The 25552-nt window shown below is 40.2% G+C and overlaps 1 protein-coding gene across 17 annotated transcripts in view; it reads right to left on the reverse strand.

Annotated features, from left to right (window-relative positions):
* Positions 1–3719: 3719 nt before the first annotated feature.
* Positions 3720–25552, reverse strand: part of TRIP12 (thyroid hormone receptor interactor 12) — a 147071-nt gene continuing 125238 nt past the window's right edge. For 12 of the 17 annotated variants that reach the window (XM_038574067.1, XM_038574069.1, XM_038574068.1 and 9 more), the window contains 11 exons: positions 24825–24967; positions 23575–23731; positions 21790–21888; positions 15325–15439; positions 14646–14800; positions 13420–13584; positions 10328–10492; positions 8812–8925; positions 6846–6940; positions 5808–5911; positions 4953–5149 (listed from right to left, as the gene is read on the reverse strand). In XM_038574067.1, the coding sequence (XP_038429995.1) occupies positions 4953–5149; positions 5808–5911; positions 6846–6940; positions 8812–8925; positions 10328–10492; positions 13420–13584; positions 14646–14800; positions 15325–15439; positions 21790–21888; positions 23575–23731; positions 24825–24967 (1509 nt within the window). Of the gene's footprint in view, positions 5150–5807; positions 5912–6845; positions 6941–8811; positions 8926–10327; positions 10493–13419; positions 13585–14645; positions 14801–15324; positions 15440–21789; positions 21889–23574; positions 23732–24824; positions 24968–25552 lie in introns of all 17 variants that reach the window. The other 5 variants (XM_038574084.1, XM_038574080.1, XM_038574077.1 and 2 more) reach the window with 2 other exon arrangements.

The raw sequence follows: 25552 nt of genomic DNA on the forward strand, positions 1-25552 counted from the left end.
CGGTGCCTGGCACAGAGCAGCCCTTCAGGCCCCAGCACCACCTTCGGCCCTCTGCACAGAGGTGGGAGAAAGGGAACGTGGGCCGGGTGGTGGGGAGGTTACGAGGCTGAGGATGAGAAGGGATGTGGGGGCTTCGGGAAGCAGGCAAGTTGTGAGAATTGCACCCCCACCCTCACACGAGAGCACTGTGGGTCTGAAGGGACACCGTGGGCTTTCCACTGAACACTGACCCAACAACTACTGTTAAGACTTAAAACTTCTATTTAACCCATTAACCTACCAACATCAACTCATGGAGTTACAGCAACCAAAGATGTGATGCTACCAGACGACATTCCTCGCCCCCGCCAGAATCTGCAAGACAGACAGCTCGGCGTTGGTCACACGCTTTCCCTACGTGCCAGGCTCCTACTCAGTAGCACCTTTACAGGTGAAAATGTGGTTTTATCCTGGGGCAGGTAGACCAAGACGATATAGAATGTATATGCGCGTGTGCGCATATACAGGCGTGTTGTGTAGGGGCATATTATGTATCTACTTCACTCAACTGTTTGTTCTCTTGAGAATAACAACCCCCACCACCACTACCACCAATTTGGCCATTGGTCTTAAAAACAAAGGAAAAAAAAAGATCCATCTCCTTTGCTATCCTAAATCGATTCTATTCTGCTTTGGTGAAATAAGACTGATCCGGACATTTATCAAGGGCGAGGCAGCCAGTCATGAAAGCCAAAAACAGTGACTTCAGTGGTGTTCCAACCAGGAGGTTCTGTTGTGTTTGCACACTGTCAGGAATCTCCCGCTCCCAAAGGCACCGCTTCCCTCTGTGTAGGAGGATCTGACAAGTGCTAACTCTCAGCACCAACAAGCAAGTATTAGGGTCATCGCTCTGGAACAGATTTGTCTTTCTCCTCTCTCTGCCTCCAGAGCAGGCTAAATTACTGCGAGACTTACCACCACAGGAAGCTTTCCAAGAGCCACCCATACAAGCATGCCGCTTCTCAGAAGAACCCTCTAGTTGTGCATGATTTAATAAAACTGACCATGTAGGATAATGCTGTTTATTAAAAATATATTCAGGGAGAAGGAAGTCAGTGCATTTATGCAATTTTACATACACATCTGTAGTTTGAGGTTCCATTATTCCAACAGTTCATATAAATCACTGTTTCAGATAAGAGAAAAAAATGCTTTACACAGGAGATCAGCAATTGGTTATAGGTTTGGTAATATGAGTAGGCTTGTTGTAAAAATAAAACCACCTCTTCCATTAGTAAAGAATGTCTCCTTTATGCGGAACAAGTCTTCAGAGTTAAGAACTTTTCTTGCATTAACTTGAAGTTCTTGGAAAACAGCCAATCCTCCGTTTTCTATAAATATAAATGCTATATTTTGTCTGGATTTTTCTTTTGAGGTCACAGAGGAAGCCATTTTCAGTGATTTGTCACTAGGTTATCCTTTACTGGGTATGCCAACTACTGCAATGTCACACCTAAGACTCATACAAAAGCATTTCCGAGAATTAGAAATACAGAGCATGACATTTCCAAACAATGAACGTTCTCGTTACAGTAGGGAAAATAAAATGGGTCGAAAAACCAAAGCCTAAGATAAAGGAAGTAAATCTTTGCCAATGGAGAAGGAACGATGGCATCCAGAATCCCACACGAGGATTGGGTTTTTGAATGCATGGTTACGCCTCTCCCCTGCAAGTCTCCCTTCTCAGTTACCTTTCCTGGAATATCAGGGACATTCCCATATCCTGAGTTCATAAGCACTGACAGGAATCGGGAGCGTAGCCTCAACAGCTGATGAACCCACCAGAGGGAAGACACACTCACAGTTCGCTGGCCATAATCCTTACGGTGTTAAATCAAGAGTTGGATCTAATTTCTGGGAAGCAGACGGGGGTGGGGGGTTGGGGGGTGGAGAGCCTCTCCCTCAGCCTCCTGGCCTCTCTGCACAGGACACCCCGGGGCTGGCACTCCGGACCAGGAGGGGGCTGGTCATGGTCAGTCAGCTGCCCCACACCTCCTCAGTCCTGTACCCCAAGTACTGGGAACAGCCTAATGGCAGGTAAGAGGGGCTTCAGGGAAATGACCTTCTTTCTAGAATGCTTAAGTCAAAGAAAGTTCTCTGTCACTACAAACACAGGAACCAGAGCCGAAGCACAGGAAGAGAGAAGTCCATATCCTTACAGTGAGTGGCTGTGTGAACGTTTTCTGCTGGGTTGGGCTAAGGCATCTGGAACTCTCTCCAGGTCTGTTCCTGATCAGACCTAGAACTCACAATTCACTTTCTGGAGGGGCTGGGAGGAGGGGATTACATTGAACTACCTCTTCCTTCCTTCTTAGAGTGAAGTAGTTAAAAAAAATGTTCTCCTATACAAAGCAGATCGGAGCAGTAACCGTCTAAATGACACCGCCACACGGTGTTAGCGGTGACTAATGTCTGACTCCATCTCAGGAAAAATTAAAGGACAGCAAAAGCTCAGTTGCTACCCAACCGTCTAGGTGTAAAGCATACTCAGAAATCAGTGCTTGTTGGTCGGATTACTAAGCAAAAAAATTTTAAGGCAAAACTGGAGTAATAGCAAATGAAGTACATACTTTCTTCCCTAACGATGCAAGATTAAGGCCTCTGCAGAGAGAGATTGCTTTAAAATGGCAAGAGTCTACTTGCCCCCTAATTAACAAAGGGTCCCGTACACTGAGGAGTAAGCTAACGGCTAAAAAGCACTTAGACAGGTGAACTACTGACTTTGAAACAATCAACCTCCAGTTTGATTCAAAACCATCAAACATACTGGTTCATGTGGAAAATGAACGAGGCCAAATCGGCCAGGGCCACAATATGAATAAAATGTCAGATACAGGTATTTTTAGTATGAAACATTGCTTTGTTTATACATGTCTAAATTTTAACAATAGAACCCTTAAAAAAAATGAGGAACAAAATGCTATGTTCACACAAAAATCTTTGTGCTTAGTCTGTAAAAAAGTTATCAGAACAGTTTAAACAAATCCACTCATCCCGTAACACAAAAGTCACTTGATTACACTGCTCGGCTCCTATGCTGTGTCGGAACCGCAGAAACACAACTCCCTTTTCTTGGGTTTCATGGTGAAGCTGCCCACTTGCCAGAGCCTCTCCAAGGATCGGGGGAGGCGCCCCCGAGCCCCCTGAGCTCCTCCGACAGAGGGGGGAATCACTGCCCACGTTCTCCGTGAGGAGGGGGATGGGGGATGCTCCTTATAAGGCCATTGAAGTGTAAAATGACAAAATCATCTAAATAAAACAAGCCGCTCTGCCGCTCTTCCGCAGAGGGATGGGAAACAAAGGGATTTCTACACCAATTAGGTACTATTTTGGAACAGTCTGTAAAACAAAAGAATTGATTTCTCAAAGTTCAATTAAAAAAAAAAAAAACAAAAACCAAAAAACACAATTAGCTCATGTCTCATTTCCAAAAAGATGCATTATGGAAATTCTCTCAAATTGATGCAACAGTCTTAACTTTGAACCTTAGGAAGGAAGGAAGGACTCTCCTCCCATTTTCTTTCCACATTTTATGTTCTTCAAGTCGCTATTATAAATTCTTTGAATGGCAAAATCAGCCGTGATGCAAATCACGGCGACGTGACCATTTGCTTGCACGGAGATCTACATCTACGCGATGGCAAGTTATGCATACGGCACAGAACTAAAAACAAAAAAGGTGAGGCAAACTTTTATTTATTTTCAGGTAAAAACATGAACCTGAGGGATTATTGCAGATCTGAGAAACCAGCACATAAAACAGCCGGACAGAGCATTGCGTACAGGTGCTTTCATCGGTGCGGAGACAAAGTCTGAACTGTCTGGCCCAAGTCAGGCCTGGGAGGAGGAAGGGAAGGGGAGAGCGGGAGGGAGCAGACTAGGAACAAGAACTTAAAACAAGGACGAGGGAGGAAAAAAAAATCCTTTTACTCCAACAGGGGATGAAAACGGCTAATTTTGTTTAAAACCTTACATCGACGCAGAACGCTCTGGTCATAGGATATTAAACACCGGCCAGTCCAAGCCGTAGACTTTTTTATAACCTACACAAGAGAGAGGAGTGAGCTCTCCTGGCCTCCAGTCCAGAGGCTGCTGTGGTCGCCAGAATCACCGCGTGAACGGTCCTAGTGCGTCACTGGGCAACGGCCAGCAATACCCGACGGCTCTATTAGAACTAACCTACGAGAAGAGTCTACCAAGCAACAGAGGCTGAATTCTATTGACAGTATATTTCAGTTCAATGGATTTTCAAATTATATCTTCATTTGAGAGAGAACATGGAACGACAGAAGCCCGTGGCTAATGAAAACGGAACCACCGTGAGTGCTGTATACAAAAACAAAAACAAACAAAAACAAAAAAAACAAAACAAAAAACCGTGTAGACTGCACACAGGACACGAATCAGGGAGGAGATCAGAGGCGAGTGAAGAGCACACAGAGCTAACCTACGAAACCGAACTGGTCGAAAACACGGGAGCTTGAATTTCTGTACGTATGTACAAGAGTTGTCTTTGGAGGAAACAAAACTGCAGACTTAGCTCGATGGATACACACAGCCCAGAATTAAACTGCACAGCGACATTTATTGTTTCAGCCTGGAAAAACATCCCTTTTTTTTTTAAATTTCACACAGCAAAGCAAGTTAAAAACTTCACTCATCAAATAAATGATAATTTAAACAAGAACTTGCTAAAGAAACCTCATCACAACAACGTTTTAGGGCCTGATCACTTTTAAGTCCATGGGGCCATTAATGAATATCAACCAAGTGTCTCTTGTATAATCTGCAAGCCGTTTTTCCTACAACAAGAAGGCGTAACATGTTTCCTTGACTCAGGTGATACATTTAGAAAAGAAATCATGATTTTTTTCTTTTGCTGTAACAGGCAGACACTGTAGTTCTCGTTGTGATCAGGAAAGATGGAATGACTGCTGCCCTTCTCTCGCTGCAATCAACAGTTTCTCACGCATGATGTCAATGCTCGAGTAGTCCGGCAACTTAAGGTAGTTCACACAAGTCATTACAGAGGGCAAGAAGTCGTCGGGGTTCTCCGTGGACTCGAAGGTCTTCCGGACAATTGTCAGAGGTGGATTCAGACTCCGGAAGCCTGATGAAAGGGGAAGGAAGAAAGACCAAGGAGCTCAGTATGTTTACAGGATGCATACAGCCAAGGCGGAGAACGTTCTCTTTCTTAACCAGGGTACAAGAATCAGTCTGGCGTCATGAACACGCCCTTCTCTCAGGAAACACACTGCTCTGCTGTGTCGCACGCACGGGGTGCTCTTACTGGCTTGGCAGCTAAACCTCCACAGTCCGTAAACGTTTTAGTGTATGGAATCTGCTATCTGCTGTATTTACCACAAAGAACCCTGGGGTTTAATGCGGAGGCAAATGGTTCCTTAGGCTTTCTGACTTTTCAGAGGACCCACTCAACTCCTATTAGGACTGACTCACTTCTGGGAAAGTAGACTTTATAAGGTATTCTCATCTAGGAGCCCGTAATGGACACATGGCCTGAGGATCTGAATTTTATCTAGAAAACTAACATCACGTGTTCGTTAACTAACCCACTTCAATGTGTTTTAAGACAATCCCTATGAATTCCCTGGTGGCGATAGCTCTCATGTATCAGCAAACTGAAAATTCAGAAGCATTACGGTATCAGAATGACTACGAGGCACTATGAATCCAAGACAGAGTACCAAGTGTCTGCCTGTCGGACACTCCCGCCCGCACGCCCCCCTACAGAACAAAGGCATACCCACCTCCAACAGGCAATCTTGGGCTACCTGTCACAAACTGGAGAAACAACCTCTGCTGCTCATTATCAAAACTACTGAGAATCTCAAACAAGAACTTCACAGCCCGACTACAACAGAAATAAATAACCACAATTATTTCTCATATTCAAATACAGTTTTGAACACCACACAAGGCAGACTCTCACAATAAGCTACAAACCACCAAATTTAAATGACTACCTATGAATTCACATTACAACGCACTCTGAAATCAAATTTGTTTCTGTTGTCACAGTGCGAATTCAAATGGAATGGTTACTGTACTAACAAATAAGACTTGTAGGGGATTATACAGACATCTCCCTTTCACTATACAGAAAAATGGGTAACGGGGTGAAACCTGTGTTCTCCCTCCATCCCGCCCCCCCCCCCACTCCCTGTCTATTTTTGCAAAAATGCTTGATAAAAGCAATCTTTGGATCCTAAGGTCTTAACAGAAATGTGGCCTAAATATCAGAAAGACTCCTTTAAAATAGGTAGATAAATTTAGGGTGCCTGGGTGGCTCAGTGGGTTTAATAAGCACCTGCCTTGGGCATAGGTCCTGGGATCAAGCCCCATGTTGGCTTCCTGCTCGGGGGGGGGAGCCTGCTTCTCCCTCTGTCCCTATGCCCCTCACTCATGCTTATGCTCACTCTTTCTCCCAAATAAATTATTTTATTTTTTTTAATTTTTTATTTATTTACGATAGTCACACACACACACACACAGAGAGAGAGAGAGAGAGAGAGAGAGAAAGAGAGAGAGGCAGGCAGAGACATAGGCAGAGGGAGAAGCAGGCTCCATGCACCGGAAGCCCGATGTGGGATTTGATCCCGGGTCTCCAGGATCGCGCCCCGAGCCAAAGGCAGGCGCTAAACCGCTGCGCCATCCAGGGATTCCAAATTTTTAAATTTTAAATTTAATAGGTAAACAAATTTTAAAATGTTTATAATGTGTGCATATACACACACACTGCCACATTCTTAGCCATAAAATGAAAAGCCAGCAGACCTACTACTTACCTGTCATGAGTATAACCGTGGTCCGGCCTGCAGCACTCCATCAGTGTCTTCGCATCCCACGTGTCTGCTTTACTGCCGCACAAGAGCTGATCCAGCTGTGTGTTTATACAACAGTAACAAGTTACTAAGACACGGCTGCGTAACTGAGTGACAACTCACAGGGCATGTAGTTTTGCATTATGCCAATAGGATATAGGCCTATGTGTACCAAATAAGAATATCCTTTTTAGCATCAAAAAAGTCTGCTTAGGACTTTTTTTTTATATATATATATAAAGTGCTCCTCTACTATATTTATAAAAATCAATCTTCTCTTCATTTGCATTAATAGGTACACTGCCCATTTGCAGGACTGGGTCCAAGAGAGCCTTTTATCACAGACAAAAATGTCCCTGAGACAAACCCTTGGTTTAAGTTTTCCTAACTCTTCTCATGCCTCTAGAGGCTTTACCTTGATAATCTACTTCTATCCAGGGAGATTCCATAAATCCCATTTTCTAGAAATATGGGGGTATACAATAATAGAAGCGAAGACACAGAATAAGCTGGAGAGAGAAGCGGGAGAAGCTAAACAGACACAGCAAATGGGCAGCTTTCTCTCTGAGACACAGACAGTTGCCAGATGGCTAGCTGTGGCGGCATAGGGACCAAACTAGCTGTTACAGGGGAACGTTAGAAAGCAAGAAGGGCTTGTGTCTCCTTGGACGATCTAACATCAGTTTCCAGTTAAACCATCGTTTCTCTGATAACTGCCCATCTTTGCAACGACTGCATACTTTGAGAAAATCCAATTCAGGGCTTATAGAATTTAGTATCTACCTCGTGTCCCTCACTGTCAGGTACTTTATGCATCCTGTTCAGTAAGGCAGAGATCATCTCAATTTTATGGATGAGGCCGCCGTCTAATCAGATACAACCACCTAGATAAGGTCAGACGGTTAAGTGCTGGGAACCAGAATTCAATTCCAGGAGCAACACCTGCTGCTTTCAATACCAGGTGACACTCAGTGCCTGCCAGTATCCCATACACGACCTGCTTCAATAAGTAGCAAACTGGAGTGGACATAAAAATTACAATGAAGATTAAAATGCTGAGTCACTCAGAGATATCTGGATTCAGCCAATAATAAGTGTGTATTCTAGTTACCACTCAAATGATAAACAAAAGGGATTCCAAACTGTCCCTTTCCATGCCATCTCACCACTAGGGAATGGTTGTTCAGATTCTTGCTGCACTTAAGATGGCTGGAGGACTGCACTTAAACTCATGTTCCCCCTTCTCAAAGGCATTTGCAAAAACTCTGTTAAAACTTCAAGGCCTGCCTCCAAACATTAAGCAATGTCTCACCTAATCCAGGAAGTTTAGGTTAGAAAAAAAAGTGGGGGATCCCTGGATGGCTCAGCAGTTTGGCGCCTGCCTTCAGCCCAGGTTGTGATCCTGGAGTCCTGGGATTGAGCCTCATATCGGGCTCCCTGCATGGGGCCTGCGTCTCCCTCTGCCTGTGTCTCTGCCTCTCTCTCTCCTCCTCTGTGTCTCTCATGAATAAATAAAATCTTAAAAAAAAAGAAAAAGAAAAAGAAAGTGTGCCTCCTCCCTGTCCCTGCCACTACTGTGGACTCAGGGCCCCCCATGCCAGCGACAGTACCGCAGACACCTGCAGCACATCCCCTGCTGGCCAGCATGCAGGGTCATGTGACAGGAGGCTGTCTGCTCACCAATCAACACCAACCCCACACCCTAACAGCTAAACTGTATTTAATATTTATATAACATGTTATTTATAATTAGTATTTAATACTCTTCTCTGCTCAGGAAATGGTCTTTATTTCCCAAACCTCCTCCCCCTTCCCCCAAGTTTTCCTGTTTGCAACAATCCTTGGCTATATGGCTTGGGGACAGCTCACTAGATAACTACAGAGACACACAAGGAGCAATGACCATTTCTTTTAGACACAAGCTACTCACTTCTTCCGGGTAGAAGTACTGAAGATGACTAAGTGGGAAGACAGATTCAAATCCATCTCTGAAGGAATCAAATTGCCTGGAAACGCCTTCATTTAGTGCCCAGAATATAACCAGCTGCAAAAAGAAAGATCTTTTAGAAACCATGAGAAGATTTCATATCTCCTTCTTATCCAATATGTGGCAAAGTACAGTGAAACATCCTTCCCGATCACTTAAAAACAAAACAACAACGAAAAACAAAATACAAGTTACAAGTCTCTAAAATAGCTCCCAGAAAACTACAGAGACCTCTCAGGTCAATTCTAACCAGGGGCCTGGTCAATAAGAAAACATAAGACAACAACAACAAACCACTGGACATTTATATTTAGCGTGTTTTTAAAATTCATTTACGCAAAATCCCGATGGCACAGAATACCAGATGAGAAGCAGATAAGAGTTTCCCAAGAGGAAAAAATGTTATTAAGAAGCTCATGTTTCAAGATTCACAATTACCAACTGTTAAGTATTCTGATTTTTAATGTGAAATTTTTAGATCTAAATCCTGACAAAGTTCTTAGAAGCCAACCCTTCTGCAGTGCACCCTCATTTACAAAAAGGCCAACTACGGAAATGCAGTCACATGAAATTGAAAAGTAACAGAAAGCATCTGTTATTGGCCCAACATAATCTAGCCATCAACGACTTTGGCTAACCCACCGGGTTCAAGAAATAAGGACATATTCAGATAAAAATGAAAACCAAAACATAAGTGTTATTACAAATTATTTTCAGAGAACCTTAATCTGGATGTTAACTCATCATTTACCAGTTGGCTAAAAGGTCTGCTTTCTCAATGTGAGGAAAAGCAGGTAGTATGAGCACACAGTCCTCTGAATATTAAAGGAAGTGTGGATCAGTCACAGAAATGTTGGAAACCTCTGCTATCTATGCTCTTTCTCTACCAGGTAAAGAAACCAGAGCCATCATTTCTATATAAAATCCCACTGAAGGCTGCTGGAAAACCTAAGTCTGGGTGTAGATGGTATTCTATCTTGAACACAATGCTCTTTCCACTTGAGGTCAGAAATGAACCAAAAGAAAACTTTCCAAAAATAGTCAAGAATCACAAATTATCTGAAAGTCCTCACTACACCCAACAAACGTGTGTGTGTGTGTGTGTTGTGTGTGTGTGTGAATTCTATCAAGTTAGCAACTCTGATAGACAAAATGCAGCTTAGTGAGAACACAAGCAATAGCTCCTTTTTACTGATTTCTTTTAAATGAAGACAGCAAATTTGAGGTCATATGAGATTTTGTGAACTATCTGACCTGTTCTCTCAAAAGCAGATGGAAGCTAAGGTCTAAAGAATTGGATGGGACACAGCCATTATGTGTCTCAAGACTCTCAGCTGAGCAGGAGAGGCAGCTTCCTAGGACAGGTGCTTTCTCTCCCCAGGAATAGTGCCAACAGGAAGTCTTGAGTTCCCACACCGGCCTTCCCCTTCCCTCCCTGAAAGGTGCCCCGATTACGTACTCTTAGATACTCCTCTAAATTGTGGATGGTAACTGGTATATCCTTTCCTCCTTTCTTCAGTTCAATGTTGGGAAACCCTGGCAGCGTGAAATCCAATCCTAGATCTTCAACTGAGCAGCCATTCATAGTCAGGGTTTCTAATGCATATTGTAGACTCTCTTTGGTCTAAAAAAAGGGGGGAGGAAGGGATGTCAGGCACAGTCATTCAGTTGGTTCTGTGTTTATAAAACAAAAGCTATGCAAATACATTTTATGAGTTCCTTCCGCTCTTACAGTGTTTCTTTTTGTATCATCATCTACAAGTGAACAAGTCACATATCACAAAGGAAATAATCTTAAATACTTAAGAATCCAATTATTTTTATATAGGCACAAACAAGATCAGGAAGTGTTCCTTCAACATGAGATGTCTGTCAATTTGACCCTATTTCAAATCAGATTTCACAGAAAGTGATCATCACTTATGTGATGGTCAATTTAAGAGTGCCTATAGAGCCAGAAAAGCTTTTCCTAAATTCTATATTAATCTCAATGAATCCAATTATATACATAGTTAATTGCTATATAATTAATAATATTAGTTGATTAGTTAATTCCTTAGTTAGAAAACCATAAATACAAATAATGCACTATCTAAGGAACAGTAATTAACTTTTGTTCCCTACAAAGTCTAAAGAACACCCTGGAGATTCCTTATTCAATCCCATCAGGAGTAGCATAACAGATCTCTATCCACCTAATAATGCTGCAATGAAAAAGGTTCCTCAAGTCATACTCTGAATATAAAAGCAATTATTAGTCACTTTGTTAAATGCTTAAGAATACTAAAGGCTTATATAAATAGATACATACTCTTAGATTAGAAATCTAAGAACAACATGCAAAACTACAAATGGTACCCGAAAATTAAGGTATCTGGTATAGGAAAAAGCAGCGAAATCGCTTTCCAAATTGGAGATACCCCCGAATATGAAATTCCTAATGGCTCAACAGTCCAGGTGAAAGAAATTAGTCAATTAAACTAAAAACAACAAAACAAAAAACGAGGGAGTTTTGATTTTAAATTAGTAATTTTTAAAAAGGAAATGAAAGCCATTTAGGATTCCAGATAATTCAGATGCAGAAGAGGTAACAGCAGTAATATTAAGGAACAATCCTAATCTGTCCTCTTCTGTGTAAAAGCCCTGTTGAGGTCTTTTCCACCTCAAGTGAATGATTGGAAAACACCAGAAGGGAGGCCTTTCATTTTACATTTATAAAGACTAGATGGTAATCATCACCATCTCTTGAATGTTCTCCGGCTGGGCTGCAAAGCACTCAAAATTGCCCCCTACCTCTTGCACAGACCACGGTGGTCACTGCTACCACTGCTATGCTCAGGCACAGTCTCTTCTCCTACAGCTACTTAAGAAACATCTTATTTATAAAGGTTTACATTATAAAATGCTATCGTTGATAGGAATCTAGAATATAGTGTCCCCCAGATGTTTAAAAGGAATTTGCTATTTATTTCTTCAGACCTTATATTAAATTGAAAACTAATAAGCTTTAGGCCATTTTCCATGTATCTGTTAAGAATTTAAACTATCAAGTTTGTTCCATCTGTATACTTTATAAACGATGCGGTGAGGTGCTCCAGAATACCACCATTCCCCATGTGCTGGGTGAAAACTGGTTAATACAGTAAAGCAGTTTCTGGAATGTGGTTTCTATGGTATGCATTTTTAGATTTTTAAATTGACAACAACAAAAATAAAGATTAGAATAAATCTCAAAAAAGAGTTGAGGAAAAGAACGGATGGAATATTGCAAAATCTCTAAGAGTGAAGGATCCAGAACAAACAGCCTGCATGTGAATTCTGCTCCCCTCCCACATTCTAGATATGTGACCTTGGCAGGTTACTCCACCTGTATCTCCCCTGGGTTTCTCACGAGCAAAAAGATGACTAACAGAAATATCTAAGTCTCTGAGGGGTGCTGTGAATTAAATGAATTAAGATACATATGTGGCACTTGGAACAGTGTCATGAATTTTACTCTTTCTTTCCTTCCTTTTTTGGGGCCATTATTTACCTAAGAGATGATTTCAAAATAAGATTGCATTGGTTTTTAAAATTTTCAAAGCTGCTAGGCATAAAATTGATTCTAAAAATCCTAAAACAATAGATCTTCAATAGATCTTCTAAAGATGTACTAACTTGGCCTCTTTTAAATGCCAATTTCACTATTTTAATAAACAAACTTATTTTTCCAAAAATCACCAATTAATAAGGAAGATAAAATTAATTCCCTTACAAAGAAATCTTCTTCTCCAGTAACAAGGCATTCTAAAACCCCCATCTCTGTACAACTCTTCTCCAGTCTCCAGTGTATCAGGAGATGGGACACTTTCCCTACAGAATCTCCTCTATTCTTATTTTACATAATTTATAAAATCAGAATTAATTTAACATTGGTTCATGTTGCCTGCCCAAATATAGCTCATTAAATCTGTGCCACTGCTTTTTAAATAAAACCTTGTCCTCCTCTAATGTCTGACACGGAACTACTATTAATCTCCGACTGGGTCAAATAATTTTTAATCTGTTAATACTGTAATAAAAAAGCCTCAACAGGTGTTACCAAGAAATAGTACACCCACTGTGTGTGTACACCCACCATGACTTTTAAAACTATTTTCCTAAGATTGTTCTATAAACAAATGATGGACTGCTCCTAAGTTAAGCCACCTTTCTGGAAAGAATGTGTCCTGAGAATAATTTTTATTGATTCCAATGCTTACTAAAAAAAATTAAGTATGATCCAGTATCTGCCCAGATACATAATGCCCATCTAAAATTTAATAAATATGAGCCTTATGGGTTCAAGTCAGGAGTATATTTTATTAGTTAATCAAGCTGTTATTACAGGTCAACTTACCCAAGTGAAATCATTTCAGTTATTCTAGTAAAAAAAAAGAAAATTAAACTCTTCTAAACTAAAACATTAATATAAAACAGTAATTGGTCAAATATAAACCACTTAACAAAGACCTCATCTTGCAATATTAAGAAACTGATCCACTTGACCATTCCCTCATCTTCTAAGCTTACCTGGGATTTATCTTGCTCAAGTCTTTTCTTCTGTCTGACAATGTCTTCTAGGTGATACACTGATCTGGCTACAACTGGGTCAATGTCAAACAAATCATGCGACGTCAGTGAAGTTTCTTGCCTTAGCATCCACTTATAAAAGGGTAAACCAAGGGGAAGGTCCACCTGCAAAAGAAAACACAAAATAGTCTAACCGTCACGCTAAGCTTCTAGAATTGTCTCAGTTCTATAACTGACATTTTAAGAGATCGTTATAAAGGTTAAGTAATCCAAACCCCCCTCTCCAAAAAAACATGTTTTGTAACTGTTTTTTTTCATTATACGCAACTATTCCCATTTAAACCCAATTTGGGGCCCTGATACTGTGAGAATTTTAGTTTACTGAAGAATCCTATTTAAGCAGACCTTGAAAAGGTTATCTTTAATGTTGGACATATATTCTCCATAAAGGCCTCCAAACTGAGACATGTTTATAGGAATCTTACTCTATTTGGGGCCAAGTAATTGAAATTCCACCGTAGTCTGTATTACTAAACATTTGAAAGAGGTTAAAAACAAGAACCACCTGAAACTGAAAACTTGTAACTTTTAAGATAACTCATTAACCACCCATTCTGCAGGCACAGCAAAAACGTCAGGTTGGAAACTTGACACTGAATGAAAGACAATGTCTTCTACAGACTGACCAAGTATCTCAGACAATGTGAGAAGAAGAAATGAAGAAAAGGCTAGAAACAGTCAAAGCTCTGTGAATACTTAGTTCACAGGTTATTTTCACTCTAGCATTCCAATGACAACTTACCGCAGTTGAGCTGCAGAAAGCTCAGGCTTTCCTAAATGAATTTAAAAATCTAGTAACATACTTTAAAACCACCCTTCACGTTGCCTGATTCTCTAAACCCTCGTTACTAAAGCAATGGTTCATAACAGCAATTTGGCATCACCTGGGGAGTTCGTATGAAAATGTGAAATCCTTACTGAGAAAAGCAGCAAACAAAAAAGGAAAAGAAAAGAAAAAAAGAAAGACGACAATGAAAACCGTGGATTCTTGGGCCTCATCCCTGAATCTCAGAATTAATTTTTTAAATAGAACCTGTTAAATTCATATACACATTAAAGTCTGTGAAGTACTATTTTAAAAATAAAGTACAGGGGATTCATATAGTTTTATAGAAAACTATACAAATACAAAAAAGTTGTAGACAACCAAATAATCTTAAACTTACCAATCTGAAATCCATGATAGCCTTGGCCATTAATTTTCCTAAGAAGCGAAACTTCATTTTAACCTTTGCGATATGGGCTGGCTTAGCTGTCCTACCAAAGGGAAGTGCAAACAGGCCCTGGAGGTTTTGAATATACTTGGTCCCTTCTTGGCTTCCTATAAAATGATCAAGTCATAAAACTTTAGATGCTATTTCCCAAAACAAAACAAAGCAAGACAAAACAAAATGTGGTAAACTAAGAACATTTAAGAAATTCAGAATTCTCAAAATCAGACAGCAGATCATCATGGGATGAAGCCCCCTAGAGCGGAAGGCTCTAATTTGATAAAAGAGAAAACAAAGGCTAAAAGGAATTAAAGGTCAGAGAGCATGGCCTTCTACTAGAAATTGTATCTATTTAGGGGGATCCCTGGGTGGCTCAGCAGTTTAGAGCCTGCCTTTGGCCCAGGGCATGAACCTGGAGTCCCGGGATCAAGTCCCACACATCAGGCTCCCTGCATGGAGCCTGCTTCTCCCTCTGCCTGTGACTCTGCCTCTCTCTCTGTCTCTCATGAATAAATAATTAAAATCTTTAAAAAAAAAGGGGGGGGGGGAGAAAGAAATTATATCTATTTAATAAATTATAAAGGTCCTTTTTCCTGATCTGAAAAACACAAACTGACTTACAAATGAATATTACCTTTTGGATTGCTGAGAGTCACTTCTTCACCTCTCCAGAGACCCAAGTCAGCTCTCTGAAGTTCCTGAGATACAAGTGCATAAAACTCCAGTGTAGGCCCAAGACCTGTACCAACCTACAGGAGAAAAGAAGTAGAACAATTTCAAATTTCCAGAACTTTTGCTGCTTTTTTTTTTTTTCCACAGGCCAACCTTTCTGCAGTGTGGATAACTAACAGCAACAGTTTATTTCATGCATCATTTCCCAGACTGTCCTGACTATATTCCTTCAGGATCGGTCACCTAGAACAAGAAAGCCACCCTTTATTACTCCCTAGGACCCTCACGTTTTCACTGTATGGTTCAGTACTGTTGTAGTGCTCTCACCCCCAGGGAGTAAAAGATGGCTTTGTCCCAGCATAGATCTTCTTCTTTGGGTGAGCTGTTAGCCTGAAACCAGCTCAAATGTCATCTCTTCAGGAGACGCCTCCTTTTCTGCCAGTTGCTCTGCTCCTTTTTCTTTAGACTCCTATTTTCAGCTAAGTACTTTTCACATCACATAGCCGTAATTTTATTATGTGCTTGCATTTCTCACTGAAGGGTAGCTTTAATTCACCTTTGTACTCTCTTTAGTGTCCGGACACACAACAGGCTTTTAACAGGGGTTTGTTGAGGAATACAGGAATAAGGGAAGGTCAGACCCACGCTGGCACCCACCAGGCTAACTTAGCCTCGGAGAATTTGTCAGTGTTTCTCATGCCACACAGTGCCCTGGAAACTCCTGCGAGCTATATCAGCATGTATGCATGGAGATGGTTGAGTGTGTCCTGAGGAGTCTTGCTTGATAGGTCTGGTTTAGAGCCTGGCCGCTGGTATTTTTAAAACCAGCTTCAAAGTGATGGTACAGCCTCAAACGAAAACCCCTCCTCCGCGGGACAGAGCCTGTGTCTGTTTTCATAGCATAGTTATTCCTTCCTGTTCTATCCAAGTCCTACCAGCTCGGACCATAAATTAGATATGCAGCTAATGACCAGTTAATATCATAGTTTACAGGCACATCAAACCATAGTCCTGAGCAAGAGAACCAGAGTTCACGTGGAGATTATTTGCAAATAATGGGCATTATCATTATAATAGTTACCTTTAAAAAGTATCCCAATAGCTCAACAGATTAGATGCAATCCAACGAACATTTTGATCAAACTCTGCAAACCGTGATGTTATCAGGTTGGCTGTGATAACACCTGGGCCCACGCCCGTCCCTTTCTAAGTATTTCATAGCAGTAAATGGCATCTGCATTCACCCAGGGCTCCAACAAAACCCTGGCTTTTCTTCTTTTTTACTCCACACAGTCCAAGTAATCATAAACAAGCCCCCCTTCAAAATATATTCCATACTGGTTACCAGCATCATCATCCCTTATCTGGTCTATTTATTGCTAAAACCTCCCGCTTGGTCTCTATACCAGCGCTTGCGGCATTTCAGAGTCCAGCCTCAGTGCTGAGAGGATAACCATCTCACTCAAAGCAGAAGCTCAAGTTCTCACATGGCCTGCAGTCCTTTGTGACCCCTCCTATAGCTTGACTCCTACCTCTAGCCAGTCATTCTGGAAAGGGCCAGGACTCTGCCTCAGAGGTTTTGCTTCTCTGCTCTTTTCTTAGAAACTCCCTTCCCTAAATGGTAATGACTTGCCTCGGCTCAAATGTTCTCTTACATTACCTATCTCCTCCCCGCTTTGATCCATCTTATTTTGTTTTATTTTTCTTCATCATGCAGCCTAACATACATATATGCACCTCTTCACACTAAAAAAATAAAAATAAACTAAAAATAAATTTTTAAAAATTGCTGTGTGATGGTAGGAATTTTTGTGTACCCTGTTCTCCACTGAATCCTGGGTACTGGAGGAGAGGAAAGGAGGGAAAGAGCTACCAAGAGAAAAGAAAAGCTGCAGTAATAACTGATTTCCACCAGATGGTGCCTTAGAGCCACTTAATTTTCTTCTCCCTTTAGGGTAATTACCACTAGGCCAAACACAAATCACAAATCAGATCAGTCTAATTCCCTCATCCAAAGAAGGGACTAATATTTCCAAAGGTAAAACAGACTTAAAATATTAAGCGGCACGGGTATCACTGTAAACACATCACCACAGCAAATCTCTGTGAGGGTGGTTATGAGTAGGTCAAAGCTGCTCTGGCAATCCACCCAGCCAGGTATCTGTTCTACTCAGCCACTCCACTAGAAAGGTGGTAGGTACACTGGTTTTGCTCCATTTGTTTTTAAAGGAAAGAAAATTATAAAGCTTTAGAAATACACGTTTTGACAACTTGCTGGACCTCAAAACTTCAAAAAGTCTTTTTCTTTCAAAAGCTAACATACTAGTGCTTTCACATGACCGTGCTCTGCTGTTAATCATTATAACACCATGATGAGAAAGGCCCATTCCTTATGGCCCCGTTGAGGCCATCACTGAGAATGTTACATCATCTGCCCAGCTTTATGGTCAGTGACTGTTGGCGCCAGGCTCCACAGTCCACACTCCTAACCCTTCACCATCCCAGAGGGTGGTCATTTATATCCCCAGCTGATGCTGGGGCTTAAAGACTCTCTGAGCCCAAAGACTGGTTTGGGACTTCCCTGGCATAGCAATCACCCCTGTTCTAGATGGGTCCCCTTTTGATTTGGCATTTTGAGTTAGGATTCTTCTAGAGCTAGTCTGAAGTCTTCCTAATGACCACCTGCAGACTTGTATGGCTAAATCTGATTTATGACCTGAGGTCCTTTGTATATAAAAAGTCAGTACTCCTCACAACCCTTATTCCCCCAATGAAATCAACTCCTGGATTCTTTTCCATAATCAGTAAGTAGGATCCAGCAATAAAAACTGTAAAATTAGGATTTCTGTATCAGTGACTGAATCCCGATGATCCTTCAAACACTCAATGTGATGCTATTCTGAATTTGTTTAGGTTGCACATGAGATGCAAATCTGAGCAGAGCCATGAAAGATGCAAGAGGGAAAGACAGACAGTCCTGGCAAGAAAAAAGTATGTTGGAGTAAAATATAAGAAGCAAAGTTAAACTCAGTAAAAGAAGTCAGCTGGAGCAGAGGTCTTGCAGTTTTAGAAGAGGAAATAGAAGCACGTAAACATCTAAAACATGGTTATCCTCTGAGCAAGAGGCATGATCAGTGTGGATTCAAAAGACCATCCCAATTGCTTATCCTAGCAGTCAAGGCCTCCACTCCACCTCCCTCTTTCCCACGACTTCCAGAGCAGTCACTCGCTTCTGCCACTCACCACCAAGCCCAATCCTTTGCTCAAGCCACAACCTTTGGGCCCCTAATCCTCCCACTCTCTTCCATCAAGGTCTAACTCTATGGTCCTGCCCACACACTCCAAGACAGTAGGACCTGTCTGAAAGCCTTGTTCACTTGACACCCATACCGCTCTTCAGCCACATTAATTTATACCTTTGTCCTACGACGTACCCCACAACTACACTGTAGTCCTTTGGCTATAGGAACTCTCGCCATAAACTAGATCCCTAGCACACTGTATTCTACTTCCCAGGTCATAACTACTTCAAGTTTTAATTTTGATGACTAAATACTCCCAAGTAACTTTTCAAAAGTCTTAATGAGAAGATGAAAATGCTTAAGAAAATGAACAACAAAAAAATCAATCATAATTAAAATTCCTTGGATAACTATACGTAATATTGCAGATTGTTTGAGGTTGTACTTTAACTCACATTTTATAGACGAAAAAACTGAGAGGCAGAGGGATTGGCTATTATAAATAAATAATCAGTATAATAGAAGGTTTGGGAATTTTAGGTAGGAGTTTCAAAAGTCCAAACATTCTTAAGTTTTGTCTTAAAAATATTTAGGGAAAAGAGGGAGGAAGGTATCCACAAGAGACTCAATATTTCATGGTTCAAATACAAAGAAAACCATTATTTGAATATTTTTGATGAACTGTTGTGGCTGTTTAAAAGTGCCTCAAAAGAAATAGATGACAAAAGTTAGAAAGGAAGCCAAGCTGTTTCTTTTTTTCCCCCACAACCCACACCCACACCAATTGTCTAACAACATAGGTTAGTGAACTATGCTCTGGCTCACTTCCTGTTTTTATACAATCTGCAAGCTAAGAGTGGTTCTTACAATTTCAATGGTTGAAAAATCCTGAATATCAACTCACCACATGTGAAAATTATATGAACTTCAAATTTCATTGACAATAAAATTTTGTTGGCAAACGGCCAGGCTCATGTGTATTAGGTTTTGTCTATGGCCACTTTCATGCTTGTACAAAGGCAAAAATGGAGTGCTTTTGATGAAGACTGAATATTTACTATCTGGCCCTTTACAGAAGTTTCTCAAACCCGGGCTCTGCAATAATCTTAAATGATCTATTAAAAAGTTATTAGAACTAATATTTATGAACATCACAGAAAATAAGGTCAAGATACAAAAATCACCTGTATTTCTACAAAATAACAGCAACTGGAATATAAGTATAGTATCATTTTACACATCATAACAAAACACAAAACATGTAGGGAAAAATTTAAGAAAGTATGTGCATGAAAGACCTCTAGATTTAACTTAATGAAGTGATACTGAGAGAAATAAAAATACCTAAACAAATGGAAGTCTACATGATGTTTAAGAAGTCTAAGACTAGACACAACACATGTCAATTTTCTCTCAAACTGATCAAAGTTCAACACAATCCCAATCAATGTCCAGTGAGGTCTTCTGTGGACACTTACAAGCTGATTCCAAAATTTACATGGAAAACCCGGGCCTGAGAATAACCACAACAACTCTGACAAAGTAAAGCAAAATTGGAGGACTCATTACCTGACTTCACAATTAACTATAAAGATCTAGTAATCATGAGTATAGAGTAGCAAAGAACACAAAACCCAGGAATAGATCCAAATATTCATAATCGACTGTTTTCAAATAGGTGCCAAGGTCATTCAATATGGGACAAGTATATGCCTTTTCAAACAAAGGGTGCTGGATAAAAGAAATAGCCTATATTTAGGAAGAAAGAAAAAGAACCTTAACCTCTTACACTATATCTAAAAATTAACTAAAAATGGACCATAGACCAAAGTATGAGAGCTGAAACTATAAAAACACATGGGAGAAAATCTCTGAAAACCAAGGGTGAGGGAGAATTTCCTGGGATAAAAAAGCACAAACCAAAAAATAAAAATTGATAACTGGACTTCAACAAAATTAAAAACTTCTGCTCTTCCAAAGACATTTCATGAGGAAATTGAAAGATAAAACCACAGAGTGGAAGAAAATGTTTGCACTCATCTCAAAGAGACCTTGTATCCAGAGTAATAAAAGAACTCAATCATAAAACCCAACACTGGAAAAGTAGACACTCCTCCAGAGAAGATATATGAATGGCCAGTGAAACAAATAGAAATGAAACTATTATTAATCATCAGAAAAATGCAAATACAACATAGTAAGATACCACTTTAAGCCACCCCCAACCCCAAATTAAAAAGACCCAAGGGTTGGTGAGCATGGGACCCAATGGAAACTCACATGCTTCATCACTGCTGGGAATGGGAAATGGCAAAGCTACTTGGGAAACAGTTTGGTGTTTTTCATAAAGTCAAAACATATCTTACTAAAAATAAGTTTGCAATTCATCCCTGAAGAATTTACCTAAGAGAAATAAACACATATCTATACAAAGACTTGTACACAAAGGTTCACAGCAGCATTATTCATAAGTGTCAAAACTGGAAACTAAAGTGTGCATCATTTGGTGATGAAACATTTCCTGAAATATCCATACAACAGACTCTTACTATTACTGATAAATGGAAACAAATTGATACAGGCAACAACATGGATGCATCTCAAAAGCATTATGCTAAGTGTGGGAGAAGAATAACACAAATGACTACAAACTCTACTACTATTCCACCCTGCACATCATTTTAAAAAGACAAAACTACAGGACAGAAAATAGACCCAATGGCTGCCTCTGGGTGGGGGTAGGGCACAAAGTAGTTTAAGAAAACAGTCCGAGGTGATGGGATTTTTTTTTTCTCCATCTTGATGTGGCAATGGTTACAAACTATACATTTAAACATTCGCATTCATACAACTAGAATTGTAAATGCTGTAAGTGTGCGTTTATTATCTGAGATTTCTTTTGAAAAGCAGTTCAAACATTTTGAAAGGTATGCTTAAAACATCCTTTTACTTTATCAACCTAACAATTACAAGCATTTGCTCTTAAACAAGGAAAACACCTGTCTTTTATTATACACTTTAGCTTTGGAACCTGGAGAGCTTCGATTTTCCAAGATCATCCAAAACAGAGCAAATCTCCAGTTTCTAGATAAATTTCCCAATTGTCTCTGAATGTTTCAGAGGACCAACAAAGTCTTATTGAAAGTACATATTAGGCCAAAACCCGTCCACACTCATAAGCTCACCTCATTTTCATACTGGATTTCTAACATGGCCCGTGAGCTACCGAGATCCTGCATTACAGACTCCGCTTGTTTCAGCAGCTCCTCTCTGTTCACAGTACGCTAAAAAAAAAAACAAAAACAAAAAAAACAAAAAACAAAACCAAAAAACAAAGTACATGAGGAAACTATGCTCACATTACACTTTAATAAATAGGTGGCATTTTCCCAGAGTGCAAATAAATAAATGTTAAAAGATTCCTTTTAAGATTCACTTATTTGTGTGAGACAGAGAAAGCACGAGAAGAGAAGAGAAGAGAGAGAAGAGAAGAGAAGAGAAGAGAAGAGAAGAGAAGAGAAGAGAGAAGAGAAGAGAAGAGAAGAGAAGAGAAGAGAAGAGAAGAGAAGAGAAGAGAAGAGAAGAGAAGAGAAGAGAAGAGAAGAGGACACGTGAACCTGTGCAATCTAGTGCAGGGAGGGGAAGGAGAGAGAATCTCAAGCAAGTTCCACGCCCGGCATGGAGCCTAACTTGGGGCTTGATCCCACAACCTGAGATCATGACCCCAGCCAACAGGCACTGAGCCGACTGAGACAGTCAGGTGCCCCAAGACGGTTCCTTTAAAACCATGCCTCAGAAAAGGTTAAGGTAAGAAAGAAGTAGCTGCATTGCTACAAACATGGGCAGCAAAGCTAAGTGTTAAGCCTGAGTATTATCTTGAGCCCATGGCAGGTTCAGAAAATTCACAGGGTGGATTCACAGGGTGGAGAAGAAAGGCTATCTATCTATACCCTTGCCAGACATCAATGCAAGTCAGGGCTACAGCTGCATGGAATCTCCCTGGGCATGTTTACAGATACATAATGGAGAGATGGATATGGAGGTGGCAGGTGAGACAGGTGAGCTGAAAGACCCTGGCTCCAACCTGCAGGGATCCTACAAGCACAACTACAAACATCTACAAATAAGATTCATGGGGACAAGACGGGTACTGCCATTTTTCCAAATTCTGCCAACACCACTGGTGACACATTCCTAACACTACAAATAAAGATAGAAATAGCAAGGCTCTGCAAAACAAAAAGTATACACGTATATTTTACCATGCTCTTCATTCCTTCTAATCTCTATTTTAGTGTCATTAATAATGGTTCACACTGGTCTTGGAAAGACAGCCTTAGGTAAGAATCCTCGGCACAAAAGAGGAAGACAAACAGAGATGTCATTAAGTAAAAAAGGGTGCTAGGTCAGAAATGTAGGACAGGGTCCCTGCCGAAATGGCTCAAGAGAGGTAGAGTCACAGCTCTCAACATGGTGCCAAGGTGAGAAGCCCAGGAAGATGACATCAGCAACACAGGGGGTGACGAGGCTCAAGCCAAGAATTTCATTCAGAATCTTGTTTCGCTCATCTCTGATGGGAGTGATTTGAGAAGGAAGAAAGTGAATCTGGTTAATGCTACCTACACTGCATAAGGGAGACTATAGAGTGAGTTCCTAATTTAAAAAGAAAACACAGCTTTGGTGAGAGAAGGTAAAGACTCTTTCTTGGCATATTATGGCAACTGATAAAAGAACTGTAGAAATTATTTCAGAACTAGGAAAAAGGGACTCTTAAGTGAGGATGAAGAAGAATCACACAGATCCTGGTTCCAAGAGCTTGAGAGGAAGCCATGGCTACTCCAGATGAGAGATACCTGGGACTGAGTTATAGCTCTGCACCACCAGGCCCTGCTCCCATGCACCACATCAACTAGTTCCTAGTTGAAAACTCAGTGAGATTTATCTTTAAATATTTGGGGGGAGAAACTTACTTTTTTTCTATCCAATCTAGGTGCAACTCTGCTATCTTGAGAATCCGACTGGTTGATTTCTGGGTTGGTATCAAGTAATCTTTGCATTGCTCGGTCCCGATCAAATGCAGTTACGTAAAAAAGCATTTGCCGGGTATCAAAAGGGAAGAAAAATGGGCTGCAAAAAGATGTGACATAGATTATCTGAATTAGAATCTAAACCATATAAACCCCTACATTAGAAACCGTTCTTGCTATGAAAGAATAGCAATTAAAAATATAACCAATAAAACCAATAAAAACAGTCTAGGCAAACTAATTTTGAAGAATGGTCATCATTCTAGCATTAAATTTCTAAATGATTAAGTAAAAAAGCATTAAGTAGTTTTTGCTGTGAAATATGAAATCCAACTATTAAAATCCTAGACTTTAAACCAGGTCTATTTAAGATCTTCTTTAATCTACCCAAAGACCTACAGGAAGTGTAACATGACTAGCAAATCCTACTTTTAAAATACAATTCACGACACTGCCAACACATTCCTGTACCACATAGACATAAATAATGATGGCTTTACTACTTTATGATTTTCCTCCCAGCTTTGGCATTCCTAAGTCACTCAAACCTGCCAAACGGCCATGCTGTTTTCCAAAGAATGAACACTACAATAACATAGGTCCTACTACCTCCGATGATGGATTTTGGATTTTGATGTAGGATTTTGGAAGTTCTTGACAAGAGATGTTAAAAGCACTTTCTGTAATAATGCCAATATTCTGTTTTGTCTCCTGTGAGTAGCCACATAAGGATGTGGCTAATGTGACTAAAAACTAATGTCTAATTTACCTAGTTTTCACTGATGTAAATGTAAACAGATATATGTGGCTACTAACTACCATATTGATCAGCACAGTCCTATGGTCTCTGAGAATGTAAGTTTGGACCCAAACAGGCTCAGAAAATCAACCAACTCTACCTTTTGAGTCCAAATTTATGAAGACAAGAGTATTATACTCTCATCAAATATCCTTGTATACCTTCCTATTTCATACACACATGCACACACACACGGAAATCTTTTATCAGCCCCAGCTAGCCTCCTCTGGATAGACAGACTAAGTATTAAGCAAGGTGATATCAAATATGATAATGTTACTTAAACACATTTAAATAGGTTCACTAAAGACTATGTTTTTGTAATAAAATATGTAAAGACCAACATGAGAATAACATACTCCCAAAGCCACCAGTTCAGAAATGATCATCTTACCAGGTTTTTCCTAGTTCAGTAAGCCACGTTGGGATATTTCCTGTCATGATTACTAAAGGATCTTGAAGCTGCCTATTTGCTTTTGCTGTCAACTTACTGTTAATAAATTCACTAGTTGGAATAATCTCCTTGCACATTGCATTCTGTAAAATGTTAAAAAAAAAAAAGATCTACATGTAGTAAAACATTAGGATTATATTCACTAACTCCTTATCTCCAAATATGTATGCAGAGTGATTCCCAACATACGATACAGCTTCTCACTCAAGTGCCCCCAATCCAAATGACAATTTCTACAAGGTACAGCTCTACCACAACCCCTGCAGGCCACTAGTACTGATCCAATCACTGATGGGGCAGCTAATGTTTTGTGCAAGGCCAATTCCGTCATCCTTCTCTATATTATATAAATATCAAAAGTAGCATTCAACTTTCACTTGACTTTTTACTTCATATTTTATCTTAGACAAACGAACTTCCCCTTAAATGTACTGGAAGAATTTTAACTATAAATTCACATTTGTTCTTCATGTTGTGCAGCCAGGAAGAACACTGATCCAAGACTGTAGGCTGGCAAAGGAAAGTGGCGGAGGAGCTCCTACTGATGAGGATGCTGTATTTCACTGGGCTATGATGCCTGCATTTAACTGCAACATCATTTCTGTTTCTAGTACAAGAATTCATCAACCACTATACTAGGGGTAATGATTTATATGTAGGTAATACTA

Source organism: Canis lupus, chromosome 25, assembly GCF_011100685.1.
Source record: "Canis lupus familiaris isolate Mischka breed German Shepherd chromosome 25, alternate assembly UU_Cfam_GSD_1.0, whole genome shotgun sequence".
NCBI lineage: Eukaryota > Metazoa > Chordata > Mammalia > Carnivora > Canidae > Canis > Canis lupus.